General features: G+C 42.5%; 1 protein-coding gene across 1 annotated transcript in view; it reads right to left on the bottom strand.

Moving 5' to 3' along the window:
- Positions 1-7,855: 7,855 nt before the first annotated feature.
- nmbr (neuromedin B receptor) overlaps positions 7,856-12,166 on the bottom strand; it is a 37,491-nt gene continuing 33,180 nt past the window's right edge. The window contains exon 5 of the mRNA XM_034527234.1: positions 7,856-8,018. Coding sequence (XP_034383125.1) covers positions 7,856-8,018 — 163 coding nt within the window. The remainder of the gene's footprint in view (positions 8,019-12,166) is intronic.

Below are 12,166 nucleotides of genomic sequence, written 5' to 3'. Positions count from 1 at the left end.
TCTCTCTCCTGACCACCAGGGGGCGATTCCTCTGGTTGTATAGAAGTCTATGCTTCATGTGTTAAAGCTGCATTCTCTCTCCAGACCACCAGGGGGCGACTCCTTTGGTTGTATAGAAGTCTATGCTTCATGTCTTAAAGCTGCATTCTCTCTCCTGACCACCAGGGGGCGACTCCTCTGGTTGTATAGAAGTCTATGCTTCATGTGTTAAAGCTGCATTCTCTTTCCTGACCACCAGGGGGTGACTCCTCTGGTTGTATAGAAGTCTATGCTTCATGTGTTAAAGCTGCATTCTCTTTCCTGACCACCAGGGGGTGACTCCTCTGGTTGTATAGAAGTCCATATAAATGACTCTACTTCTCTTTATTCCCTTCTGGACTTCTTAGAAACAGTCGTTGGTAGATCACAGCTGAAACATGTCCTTCCATCTCTTTTTGAAAGAATCATTTTCTTTCATTAAATGTTTTATTTACATGTTCAGCTGATAATCTCCTTTAAATTACAGGTTTATGATTCACACTTCAGGTAAAATATTCACACATGTCTGCACGTTGATGATGTCTGGAGTGTTTGTCGCTCTCAGCAGAAGACCCAGCCTCTGTGTGTGAGTGTGTGTGTGTGTGTGTGTGTGTGTGTGTGTGTGTGGCACCCTTTAGTGCCACTGAGTTTCATCTATCCCTAATATAAATTCATAAACACATCCACAGCCCGTGTGAGTTAGAGTAAAAGTTACGCTGTGGTAACCTCAGGTCTGCGAGGCCTCTGGCTCCCACAAGTTGATGTCTGACGGCTGCAGCGGGAGCGCCACTCGGTAGCTATGTCCTGATTGGCCGGTTACCTCTAAGCACATTTTCAGCGGGCGAATGCATGCTCGTGATTGGAGGAAATGAGTCCTTTTGAATAATTTAACTTAAACAAATCACTTCTCTTGAGGCTCAGTAATTATAACCAGACATATCTCAACAATAGTGACTTTGTTTCTCTAAAATATTGACTTTGAAGCAACATTTCATAAGTCTCAATGTCTTTCTTATCTATGGCGGCATGACGTCCAGCTGAAGTTCCTCTTCGGCTAACCACTCATCAAAATATCAAAGTTCACACGGTAACGCACAAAATCGACCTGTTATTTTGAGTTTCACTGAGATGGAACCTCAGATAAATGTACAGGACCCCGTGACTCACTCTCAACCAATCAGAAGGCTTGAGTTCATCTACCCGTATTATAATCAAACATCATGTTCTTCCCTCACTCATGAATTCTCCTTCCCAGCGTCCCGAGAGTCCTTCCTCTCTCTCCTTTCCCACCCCCCGCCCATCAATTGAACGATATATATATATATATATATATATATATATATATATATATATATATATGTATATATATACATATATATACCTTCTCTCCATCAGGTTTGGATGAGAGGCTCAGATAACGTTGTGTTGATCTTTTCTCTGCGGCCACATTGTGTACGTTTCACAGAGTTCATCCATAACATCTGTCGATAACTGAGATGGTTCAGAGCAGCTCGTGCATCGTTATCAATGATTACATCGTATTGATCAGCTGATGAACTCCAAAAGGCAATTTATGAACTCAATTTGTGTGTCAGCGCTACTCAGCTTTTATAATTTGTGTGACATTTCACTCAATACGCTCAGAGAGCAGCAACACAGGAAGTCAGGCGGTAAAGGATGAAGAGCAGGGAGGAGGACGAGGGGTCAAACCTCTCATGACCTTCACACAGCAGGCCGCTGTCTGAGTCCACGGACACCACAAGTTATTATGACCAATAACCAAACGTCTGTTACCTGATCAAACAAGTTTCAACATATTTTATTTTTTCTTCTTTGTGTGTTCACTTCCTCTCACCATGAGCACTTCCCTGTGTGTTCACTTCCTCTCACCATGAGCACTTCCTTGTGTGTTCACTTCCTTGTGTGTTCACTTCCCTGTGTGTTCACTTCCTCTCACCATGAGCACTTCCTTGTGTGTTCACTTCCTCTCACTATGAGCACTTCCTTGTGTGTTCACTTCCTCTCACCATGAGCACTTCCTTGTATGTTCACTTCCTCTCACCATGAGCACTTCCTTGTGTGTTCACTTCCTTTCACCATGAGCACTTCCTTGTGTGTTCACTTCCTCTCACCATGAGCACTTCCTTGTGTGTTCACTTCCTCTCACCATGAGCACTTCCTTGTGTGTTCACTTCCTCTCACCATGAGCACTTCCTTGTATGTTCACTTCCTCTCATCATGAGCACTTCCTTGTGTGTTCACTTCCTCTCACTATGAGCACTTCCTTGTGTGTTCACTTCCTCTCACCATGAGCACTTCCTTGTATGTTCACTTCCTCTCATCATGAGCACTTCCTTGTGTGTTCACTTCCTCTCACTATGAGCACTTCCTTGTGTGTTCACTTCCTCTCACCATGAGCACTTCCTTGTGTGTTCACTTCCTTGTGTGTTCACTTCCTCTCACCATGAGCACTTCCTTGTGTGTTCACTTCCTTGTGTGTTCACTTCCTCTCATCATGAGCACTTCCCTGTGTGTTCACTTCCTCTCACTATGAGCACTTCCTTGTGTGTTCACTTCCTTTCACCATGAGCACTTCCTTGTATGTTCACTTCCTCTCACCATGAGCACTTCCTTGTGTGTTCACTTCCTTTCACCATGAGCACTTCCTTGTGTGTTCACTTCCTTTCACCATGAGCACTTCCTTGTGTGTTCACTTCCTCTCACCAAGAGCACTTCCTTGTGTGTTCACTTCCTCTCACCATGAGCACTTCCTTGTGTGTTCACTTCCTCTCACCATGAGCACCAAGGAGACCTGGAAGACCCTGCTGAGGGTAGAAGGGAACAGGATGCGTTTACAGTGCACATCCAGGAGACCAAACAGGTCCATTTAGTTGTGTTTTGCTTTAATGAACAACATACTTTAATAAACATGTGGCAGATGTTTGATGCTCGAGGTGAAAAACAAACACAGCAGCCCAAACAGGAAGTAAAGCCCAGAGGAGCGACGCTGATGTGTTTTCCAGATATGGTTGTGACAGAAACCCAACGAGCACTTCTTGAAATGAAAAATGTAATTGCTGGGTTGAAGCGCTCCACAGGCACTCAGCATCTGGGCCCCGGGACCCGACCCCGGGTCAGGGAATGAATAGATGGATGTGTAGAAATGACATGAGGGGGGAGGGGGGCACACATTTGCTCATCTGTGCAGAAAGACTCACTGAATTCACTGAAGGAAAGCTGCAGTATGAATCCATGTTTATTACCGACACATAATCATAAACAATAACGACGAGGTGGGTTTTGTTCAGCGTGAGGAAGATCAGTTCAGTTCGGGGCCTCTGTTGGCTCCATAAACCCAACATGATACCAAAGAGTTTTCTTTCATAACCTGAAGGGAGAACAATGACTGATGATGAACAATAGATTCTTCATGTTTTGTTTAAATATGACTGTACAGTGTATGATGATGTGACATATGTAGCAACATGTATCCATATAATCCCTAAAATGTACAATTGATTGTTTTAATATGAATCAGTTAGTGAACCCACTCTTCTCAGTCGCAGATTGATTTGATTTTCAGCAATAAACCAGAAATAATGATCAAAACACACAATATGATATCTGCTATGTCCGACCATAATTTAATATTTTTAACAAGAACACTTACAAAGAAACGTTTTAAAATCTCTTCTACCAGAAAGACTTATAATTAAGAATACTCATATTCATTTGAGGTGTGGAGGAAGACAGCCACATCTTCTCATCCACAATACAGACCATAATGAACAGTTTCCAAAATCAAAAGAACACTCTTCCATGGTGAAATACTGACATCTGGAATTTAATGAAAAAACAGGACTATATATTAAAACTGTCACTCAAGTCTAAATTAGGAAATGATAAGCAGAATTCACAATGCTGAGAAACCAGGTCACGAAGGACCTTCATCAAGATCATGGATGCAGCGGAGGTACTTAGCGATGGCTTCCTCCTCTCCCTCCCTTAATGACAACGGTACATGCAACAAGTGTAGTTCATTTGCTGGTTGGAGGCAGTTCTAAGTGGGTTAGATGCACGGCTCCGCACCATCGAAGCTCAGACAGTTACGCTAGTTAGCCCGCCTCCACTCATAGCCGGTGTGGGCCAACCAGACGTAGCGTCTGCTAGCTGTTCCCTAGCAGCCAGATGTAGTGTCTGCTAGCTGTTCCCTAGCAGCCAGACGTAGCTTCTGCTAGCTGTTCCCTAGCAACCAGACGTAGCGTCTGCTAGCTGTTCCCTAGCAGCCAGACGTAGCTTCTGTTAGCTGTTCCCTAGAAGCCAGACGTAGCGTCTGCTAGCTGTTCCCTAGCAACCAGATGTAGTGTCTGCTAGCTGTTCCCTAGCAGCCAGACGTAGCGTCTGCTAGCTGTTCCCTAGAAGCCAGACGTAGCGTCTGCTAGCTGTTCCCTAGCAGCCATATGTAGCTTCTGCTAGCTGTTCCCTAGCAGCCAGACGTAGCGTCTGCTAGCTGTTCCCTAGCAACCAGACGTAGCCTCTGTTAGCTGTTCCCTAGAAGCCAGACGTAGCTTCCGCAAGCTGTTCCCTAGAAACCAGACGTAGCTTCCGCTAGCTGTTCCCTAGAAACCAGACGTAGCTTCCGCTAGCTGTTCCCTAGAAACCAGACGTAGCTTCCGCTAGCTGTTCCCTAGCAGCCCCCGTGCAGCCGGAATGCTGGTTAACTGAACGAAGGAGTAGTAAGTCTGAACAGAAGTCCACTGAGCACTAAAAAAATAGTGTAAAATAGTGTAAAATAGTGTAAAATAGTGTAAAATAGTGTAAAATAGTGTAACATAGTGTAAAATAGTGTGAAATAGTGTAACATAGTGTGAAATAGTTTAAAATAGTGTAAAATAGTGTAAAATAGTGTAACATAGTGCAAAATAGTGTGAAATAGTGTAACATAGTGTAAAATAGTTTAAAATAGTGTAACATAGTGTAAAATAGTTTAAAAGTGTAAAATAGTGTAACATAGTGTAACATAGTGTAAAATAGTGTAAAATAGTGTAACATAGTGTGAAATAGTGTAAAATAGTGTAACATAGTGTGAAATAGTGTAACATAGTGTAAAATAGTTTAAAATAGTGTAACATAGTGTAAAATAGTTTAAAATAGTGTAACATAGTTTAAAAGTGTAAAATAGTGTGAAATAGTGTAACATAGTGTAAAATAGTTTAAAATAGTGTAACATAGTGTAAAATAGTTTAAAAGTGTAAAATAGTTTAAAAGTGTAACGGAGTGTAAAATAGTTTAAAAGTGTAAAATAGTGTGAAATAGTGTAACAGTGTAAAATAGTTTAAAATAGTGTAACATAGTGTAAAATAGTTTACAAGTGTAAAATAGTTTAAAAGTGTAACGGAGTGTAAAATAGTTTAAAAGTGTAAAATAGTGTGAAATAGTGTAAAATAGTTTAAAAGTGTAACAGAGTGTAAAATAGTTTAAAAGTGTAACAGAGTGTGAAATAGTTTAAAAGTGTAAAATAGTGTGATTAGTGTAACAGTTGTAGTTGATGAAAGCCTCTGTTGTCTGAAAACAGCTGCTGGAGACCCACCGAACCACCAGTCGGGGGTTAAATCCGTGGTGGATCCAGTGAACCGCTGGAGGCCTGTCCCCTCTTTTAGTGAGTCCATCTCCATGAGACCACAAGAAGAAGAACCCTTTGAGGACGTATTAGCCACCAACGGGTGCATCCAGACACTTTGACACCCACTTACTGTACCTTCAGCTCCTCTGACATCTGATTGGCTAATAAAGAGCTAAGAGCCTCTCGCTGTCGCTGAAGAAACACAACATTTATTTCTCTTGACGTTTTGGGGTGCAGTGAGTGTGCGTTTGCACGGGAACATTTTATTACACTTTTCCAACACAGATATGTGAAACATGCCTGACACTGAGAAACACATCCAACATTATTAAAGAAGAGAAAAACAATATGGAGCCGTCATCAAAGGTCCGTCACATGGTGCTGGTTCAGGACGCTGTCGGTTCTTTAAGAGATGTTGATCCTCTCGTTACCGTGAGAGAGATTATTTATATTATATCAGATTACAACTCATCTCAATCCGTCCTCAATACTTATTGGAAATTAAAACATGGATGAAAAGACACTTTCTGAAACATAACAACCACATCAGAAAAACAGGCTTCTTGTACCTCCGGAACATCTCCGCCTCCGCCCCTCGCTGTCACTTCCTGCTGCTGGAACACTCACTCGTGCTTTTGGAGCGTAGGACTGATCCAGCGTGCAACAGTTTGCAACAGTTTGTAACATTTTGTAACATTTTGTAACATTTTGTAACAGTTACCAAAAGTTACCAACAGTTTGTAACAAAGTACTCCATGAACTCCTCATTTTAATCTTCTCTTTCATTGTATTCTCATCTTTTTATTCTTTATTGTATCCTACATTATGTGAAGCATCTTTGATAACTTAGTAAAACATTGTATACATTAAATCTGATGTGTTGAAAGTAGGTTGAAAGTAACTGTAGGTAGCAGGAATATTGTAAGTATTTTAACCTGAGAAAATGAGACTCGTCACTGATTGATGGAACATTGTATCTATTTCAAACATCCAACTTGTTACAATATCATTTGGTACTGTACTGGACCGTACTGGACCGTACTGGACTGTACTGGACTGTACTGGACCGTACTGGACCGTACTGGACCGTGCTGGACCGTACTGGATCGTACTGGACTGTACTGGACTGTACTGGACCGTGCTGGACCGTACTGGACTGTACTGGACTGTACTGGATCGTACTGGACTGTACTGGACTGGACCGTACTGGACCGTACTGGACTGTACTGGACTGTACTGGATCGTACTGGACTGTACTGGACTGGACCGTACTGGACTGTACAGGACTGTACTGGACTGTACTGGACTGGACCGTACTGGACTGTACTGGACTGTACTGGACTGTACTGGATCGTACTGGACTGTACTGGACTGGACCGTACTGGACCGTACTGGACTGTACTGGATCGTACTGGACTGTACTGGACCGTGCTGGACCGTACTGGACTGTACTGGACTGTACTGGACTGTACTGGACCGTGCTGGACTGTACTGGACCGTACTGGACTGTACTGGACCGTACTGGACTGTACTGGACTGGACTGTACTGGACCGTACTGGACTGTACTGGACTGTACTGGACCGTGCTGGACTGTACTGGACTGTACTGGACTGTACTGGACCGTACTGGACCGTACTGGACTGTACTGGACTGGACCGTACTGGACTGTATTGGACCGTGCTGGACCGTACTGGACTGTACTGGACTGTACTGGACTGTACTGGACCGTGCTGGACTGTACTGGACTGTACTGGACCGTGCTGGACCGTACTGGACTGTACTGGACTGTACTGGACCCTGTCTGTGAAACAGAGCCCGGATGAGGTGCCGGAGCTCCAACTCAAGGTTCAGTTCAGGGAGACCGAGTCACACGTTAAATCCTCCTTAAGGGGTGGACTCCGCTCTGGTCTCTGGGGGGGCGGCTCGGTCTCTGTGGGCGTCACCACATAGATGACCAATCAGTGATGAGCATGTGAGGACAAGACGTGGAACATGCTGTGGACTTCATTAACATACGCTGAGTAAACACTGGAGGAAAACTTCCCATATTTACAGATACATATTTCCAAGAAGCACTTTTTTAGTTTGGTTGCCGAGTTGAGGATGAAGATGAAGAAGCTTGGTGTGAAAGGAGCAGCTGGTAGCATCATTCCTCTATCCACCAGTCCGTGGAGGAGGTGAAGCTGAGAACCACAGACTGGCCGCCTCCCACCTCACAGAGCCACTTCCTGTCTGCTGGAGTTGCCATTGGCCGCCGGATCGATGATGGCGGCGGTGGGCGTGGTCTTCTTGATGGAGGTCAGGCGGATGTGGGAGGTGCTGTGCATGTAGCTGGCTTGGCGCTCGGGCCGGGAACCTTGAACGCATCGCAGCTGACTGAAGAAGAAGAAGAAGAAGAAGAAGAACATGAAGAAGGAGGAGAAGAAGGAGAAAGAGAAGAAGAATGAGAAGAAAAAGAAGAAGAAGAACATGAAGAAGGAGGAGAAGAAGGAGGAAGAGAAGGAGAAAGAAAAGAAGAATGAGAAGAAAAAGGAGAAGAAGAACATGAAGAAGGAGGAGACGGAGGAGAAGAAGAAGAAGAACATGAAGAAGGAGGAGAAGAAGGAGGAAGAGAAGAAGAATGAGAAGAAAAAGGAGAAGAACATGAAGAAGGAGGAGACGGAGGAGAAGAAGAAGAAGAACATGAAGAAGGAGGAGAAGAAGGAGGAAGAGAAGAAGAATGAGAAGAAAAAGGAGAAGAACATGAAGAAGGAGGAGACGGAGGAGAAGAAGAACATGAAGATGGAGGAGACGGAGGAGAAGAAGAAGAAGAAGAACATGAAGAAGGAGGAGACGGAGGAGAAGAAGGAGAAGAATAAGAAGAAGGAGAAGGAGGAGAAGAAGAAGAAGAACATGAAGAACATGAAGAAGGAGGAGAATAAGGAGAAAGAGAAGAATAAGAAGGAGAACAAGAAGAAGAAGAACATGAAGAAGGAGGAGAATAAGGAGAAAGAGAAGAATAAGAAGGAGAAGAAGAAGAAGAACATGAAGAAGGAGGAGACGGAGGAGAAGAAGAAGAAGAAGAACATGAAGAAGGAGGAGACGGAGGAGAATAAGGAGAAAGAGAAGAATAAGAAGAAGGAGAAGAAGAAGAAGAACATGAAGAAGGAGGAGACGGAGGAGAAGAAGAAGAAGAAGAACATGAAGAAGGAGGAGACGGAGGAGAAGAAGGAGAAGAAGAAGAAGAAGGAGAAGGAGGAGAAGAAGAAGAAGAACATGAAGAAGGAGGAGAATAAGGAGAAAGAGAAGAATAAGAAGGAGAAGAAGAAGGAGAAGGAGGAGAAGAAGAAGAAGAACATGAAGAACATGAAGAAGGAGGAGAATAAGGAGAAAGAGAAGAATAAGAAGAAGGAGAAGAAGAAGAACATGAAGAAGGAGGAGAATAAGGAGAAAGAGAAGAATAAGAAGGAGAAGAAGAAGAAGGAGAAGAAGAAGAGTTGAACTACAACGTCCTGAAGGATCTTAAAATATTTTGATATCAGATTTTAGAGGTTTGATTTCACGCCATCAAATCAGAATGAAGAGAATAAGTTATGAATGAAATATAAATATGAGGACATGAAGCAAACGGAGGAGAAGAACATGATCTGCTTCCATCCCAGAGCTTATTAATAAACATGAGTTACTAGTTTCCATCTGGGGAACTTACATCTGAGACACGGGCCCTTTGTGTTCCAAAACTGTGGCTCTGCAAAGGGTTATTAATACAAGTTAATAATAATAATCCATCCATCCATTTTCAATACCGCTAATAATAATAATAATAATAATAATATTAATAATGATAATAATAATAATAATAATAATAAGGAATAATGCCTTCAATACTGTGGCTCTGCAGGGTTATTAATACAAGTTAATAATAATAATAATAATAATAATAATATTAATAATGATAATAATAATAATAAGGAATAAGGCCTTCAATACTGCGTCTCTGCAGGGTTATTAATACAAGTTAATAACTGGAACAAGGCCTTCAGACCTCGTAGAGGCGGACATAACCTCAGAGGAACCAGATCAAAGTGAATATGGATATGTTGAGATGATATTTATGTTCCACGTGTCACCGCCGGCTTCTTCGACTGGACAAAGACAAGAGACACATGCATATGTTAAATAATAAAAACAATAACATGTGCAGCACGATGATGCAGAAGACGCATATGAATGTGGTCATGGCGATAACTAAAGGCCCACAATGCACTGTGTCTCTGTGTCTTTGTGTCTCTGTGTCTCTGTGTCTTTGTGTCTCTGTGTCTCTGTGTCTCTGTGTTTTTGTGTCTCTATGTCTCTGTGTCTCTGTGTCTTTGTGTCTCTGTGTCTCTGTGTCTCTGTGTCTCTGTGTCTCTGTGTTTTTGTGTCTCTATGTCTCTGTGTCTCTGTGTCTTTGTGTCTCTGTGTCTTTGTGTCTCTATGTCTCTGTGTCTCTGTGTCTCTGTGTCTTTGTGTCTCTGTGTCTCTGTGTCTCTGTGTCTCTGTGTTTTTGTGTCTCTATGTCTCTGTGTCTCTGTGTCTTTGTGTCTCTGTGTCTTTGTGTCTTTGTGTCTTTGTGTCTCTGTGTCTCTGTGTTTTTGTGTCTCTATGTCTCTATGTCTCTGTGTCTCTGTGTCTTTGTGTCTCTGTGTCTTTGTGTCTTTGTGTCTCTGTGTCTCTGTGTCTTTGTGTCTCTGTGTCTTTGTGTCTTTGTGTCTTTGTGTCTCTGTGTCTCTGTGTTTTTGTGTCTCTATGTCTCTATGTCTCTGTGTCTCTGTGTCTCTGTGTCTTTGTGTCTCTGTGTCTTTGTGTCTTTGTGTCTCTGTGTCTCTGTGTCTTTGTGTCTCTATGTCTTTGTGTCTCTGTGTCTCTGTGTCTCTGTGTCTTTGTGTCTCTGTGTCTTTGTGTCTCTGTGTCTTTGTGTCTCTGTGTCTCTGTGTCTTTGTGTCTCTATGTCTCTATGTCTCTGTGTCTCTGTGTCTTTGTGTCTCTGTGTCTTTGTGTCTTTGTGTCTTTGTGTCTCTGTGTCTCTGTGTTTTTGTGTCTCTATGTCTCTATGTCTCTGTGTCTTTGTGTCTCTGTGTCTTTGTGTCTTTGTGTCTCTGTGTCTCTGTGTCTTTGTGTCTCTGTGTCTTTGTGTCTTTGTGTCTTTGTGTCTCTGTGTCTCTGTGTTTTTGTGTCTCTATGTCTCTATGTCTCTGTGTCTCTGTGTCTCTGTGTCTTTGTGTCTCTGTGTCTTTGTGTCTTTGTGTCTCTGTGTCTCTGTGTCTTTGTGTCTCTATGTCTTTGTGTCTCTGTGTCTCTGTGTCTCTGTGTCTCTGTGTCTTTGTGTCTCTGTGTCTTTGTGTCTCTGTGTCTCTGTGTCTTTGTGTCCGACACCAACGCACTCGGAGGGAGCTTCTGAAGATAGTTTCCATCTTGCAGAGGTGGAATAATAAACTCAGAAGAAGATTTATGAAATGCAAGTCGTGATTGTTTCTTCTGCAGACGAGTCGGTGGAATCAGTTTTTTTTTTTATTATTATATTCTGCCGTATTCCATATTTGTTGTTTCAAAACATTCCCTGTAAACTCTCCTGTGATTGGCTGCTTGGCGGAGCATCAATCTAACATCATAAGTTCATACGACCACAACCAATATGTGTTTGTGTGGAACCATCATGAAATATGACGACAATGGAAGCTCCATTCAGAGACGTGGTCCGGCTTCCGGGTTCACGGTTATGTTCATAAACAAAAACATGACGTCATAACAAAGTCTGACCAGCTGTAAGAGGAAGATGCTTTTGTTTTATGCATTTGAAAGGTTCAAAGAATTAAATGTAAACTGGACGAAGCACTTAATAATCAATAATCCTCTGCAGATGATGGAGAACCAGCAGCTAGAAAGATGTGAAACATAAAAACATCCTCATGAATAATAAATACATGTTAACAGCTGCAGAGTGAAGGCTTATCATTTCTGTTCTTTATGGAAATGAAGCGCCCTTTTGGATGATAATAACACATCCAGAGACAGGTGGCTTCTGTTGTAATTGCTTCCGTGATTTGTGTCTTTGTGTCTTTGTGTCTCTGTGTCTTTGTATCTGTGTGTCTCATATGTGTCTCTGTGTCATTGTGTCTCTGTGTCTTTGTATCTGTGTGTCTCCTATGTGTCTCTGTGTCTTTGTGTCTTTGTGTCTCTGTGTCTATGTATCTGTGTGTCTCCTATGTGTCTCTGTGTCTTTGTGTCTCTGTGTCTTTGTGTCTTTGTGTCTTTGTATATGTGTGTCTCCTATGTGTCTCTGTGTCTCTGTGTCTTTGTGTCTCTGTGTCTTTGTATATGTGTGTCTCCTATGTGTCTCTGTGTCTCTGTGTCTTTGTGTCTCTATGTCTTTGTGTCTCTGTGTCTCTATGTTTTTGTGTCTTTGTGTTTTTTGTCTTTGTGTCTCTGTGTCTTTGTGTCTCTGCGTCTCTGTGTCTTTGTGTTGTTTGTCTTTGTGTCTCTGTGTCTTTGTGTCTCTGTGTCTC

The sequence above is a fragment of the Cyclopterus lumpus genome, chromosome 24 (assembly GCF_009769545.1).
Source record: "Cyclopterus lumpus isolate fCycLum1 chromosome 24, fCycLum1.pri, whole genome shotgun sequence".
Lineage (NCBI taxonomy): Eukaryota > Metazoa > Chordata > Actinopteri > Perciformes > Cyclopteridae > Cyclopterus > Cyclopterus lumpus.
The sequence above is the reverse complement of the archived record's forward strand: the minus strand, read 5'-3'. Positions and strand labels throughout refer to the sequence as shown.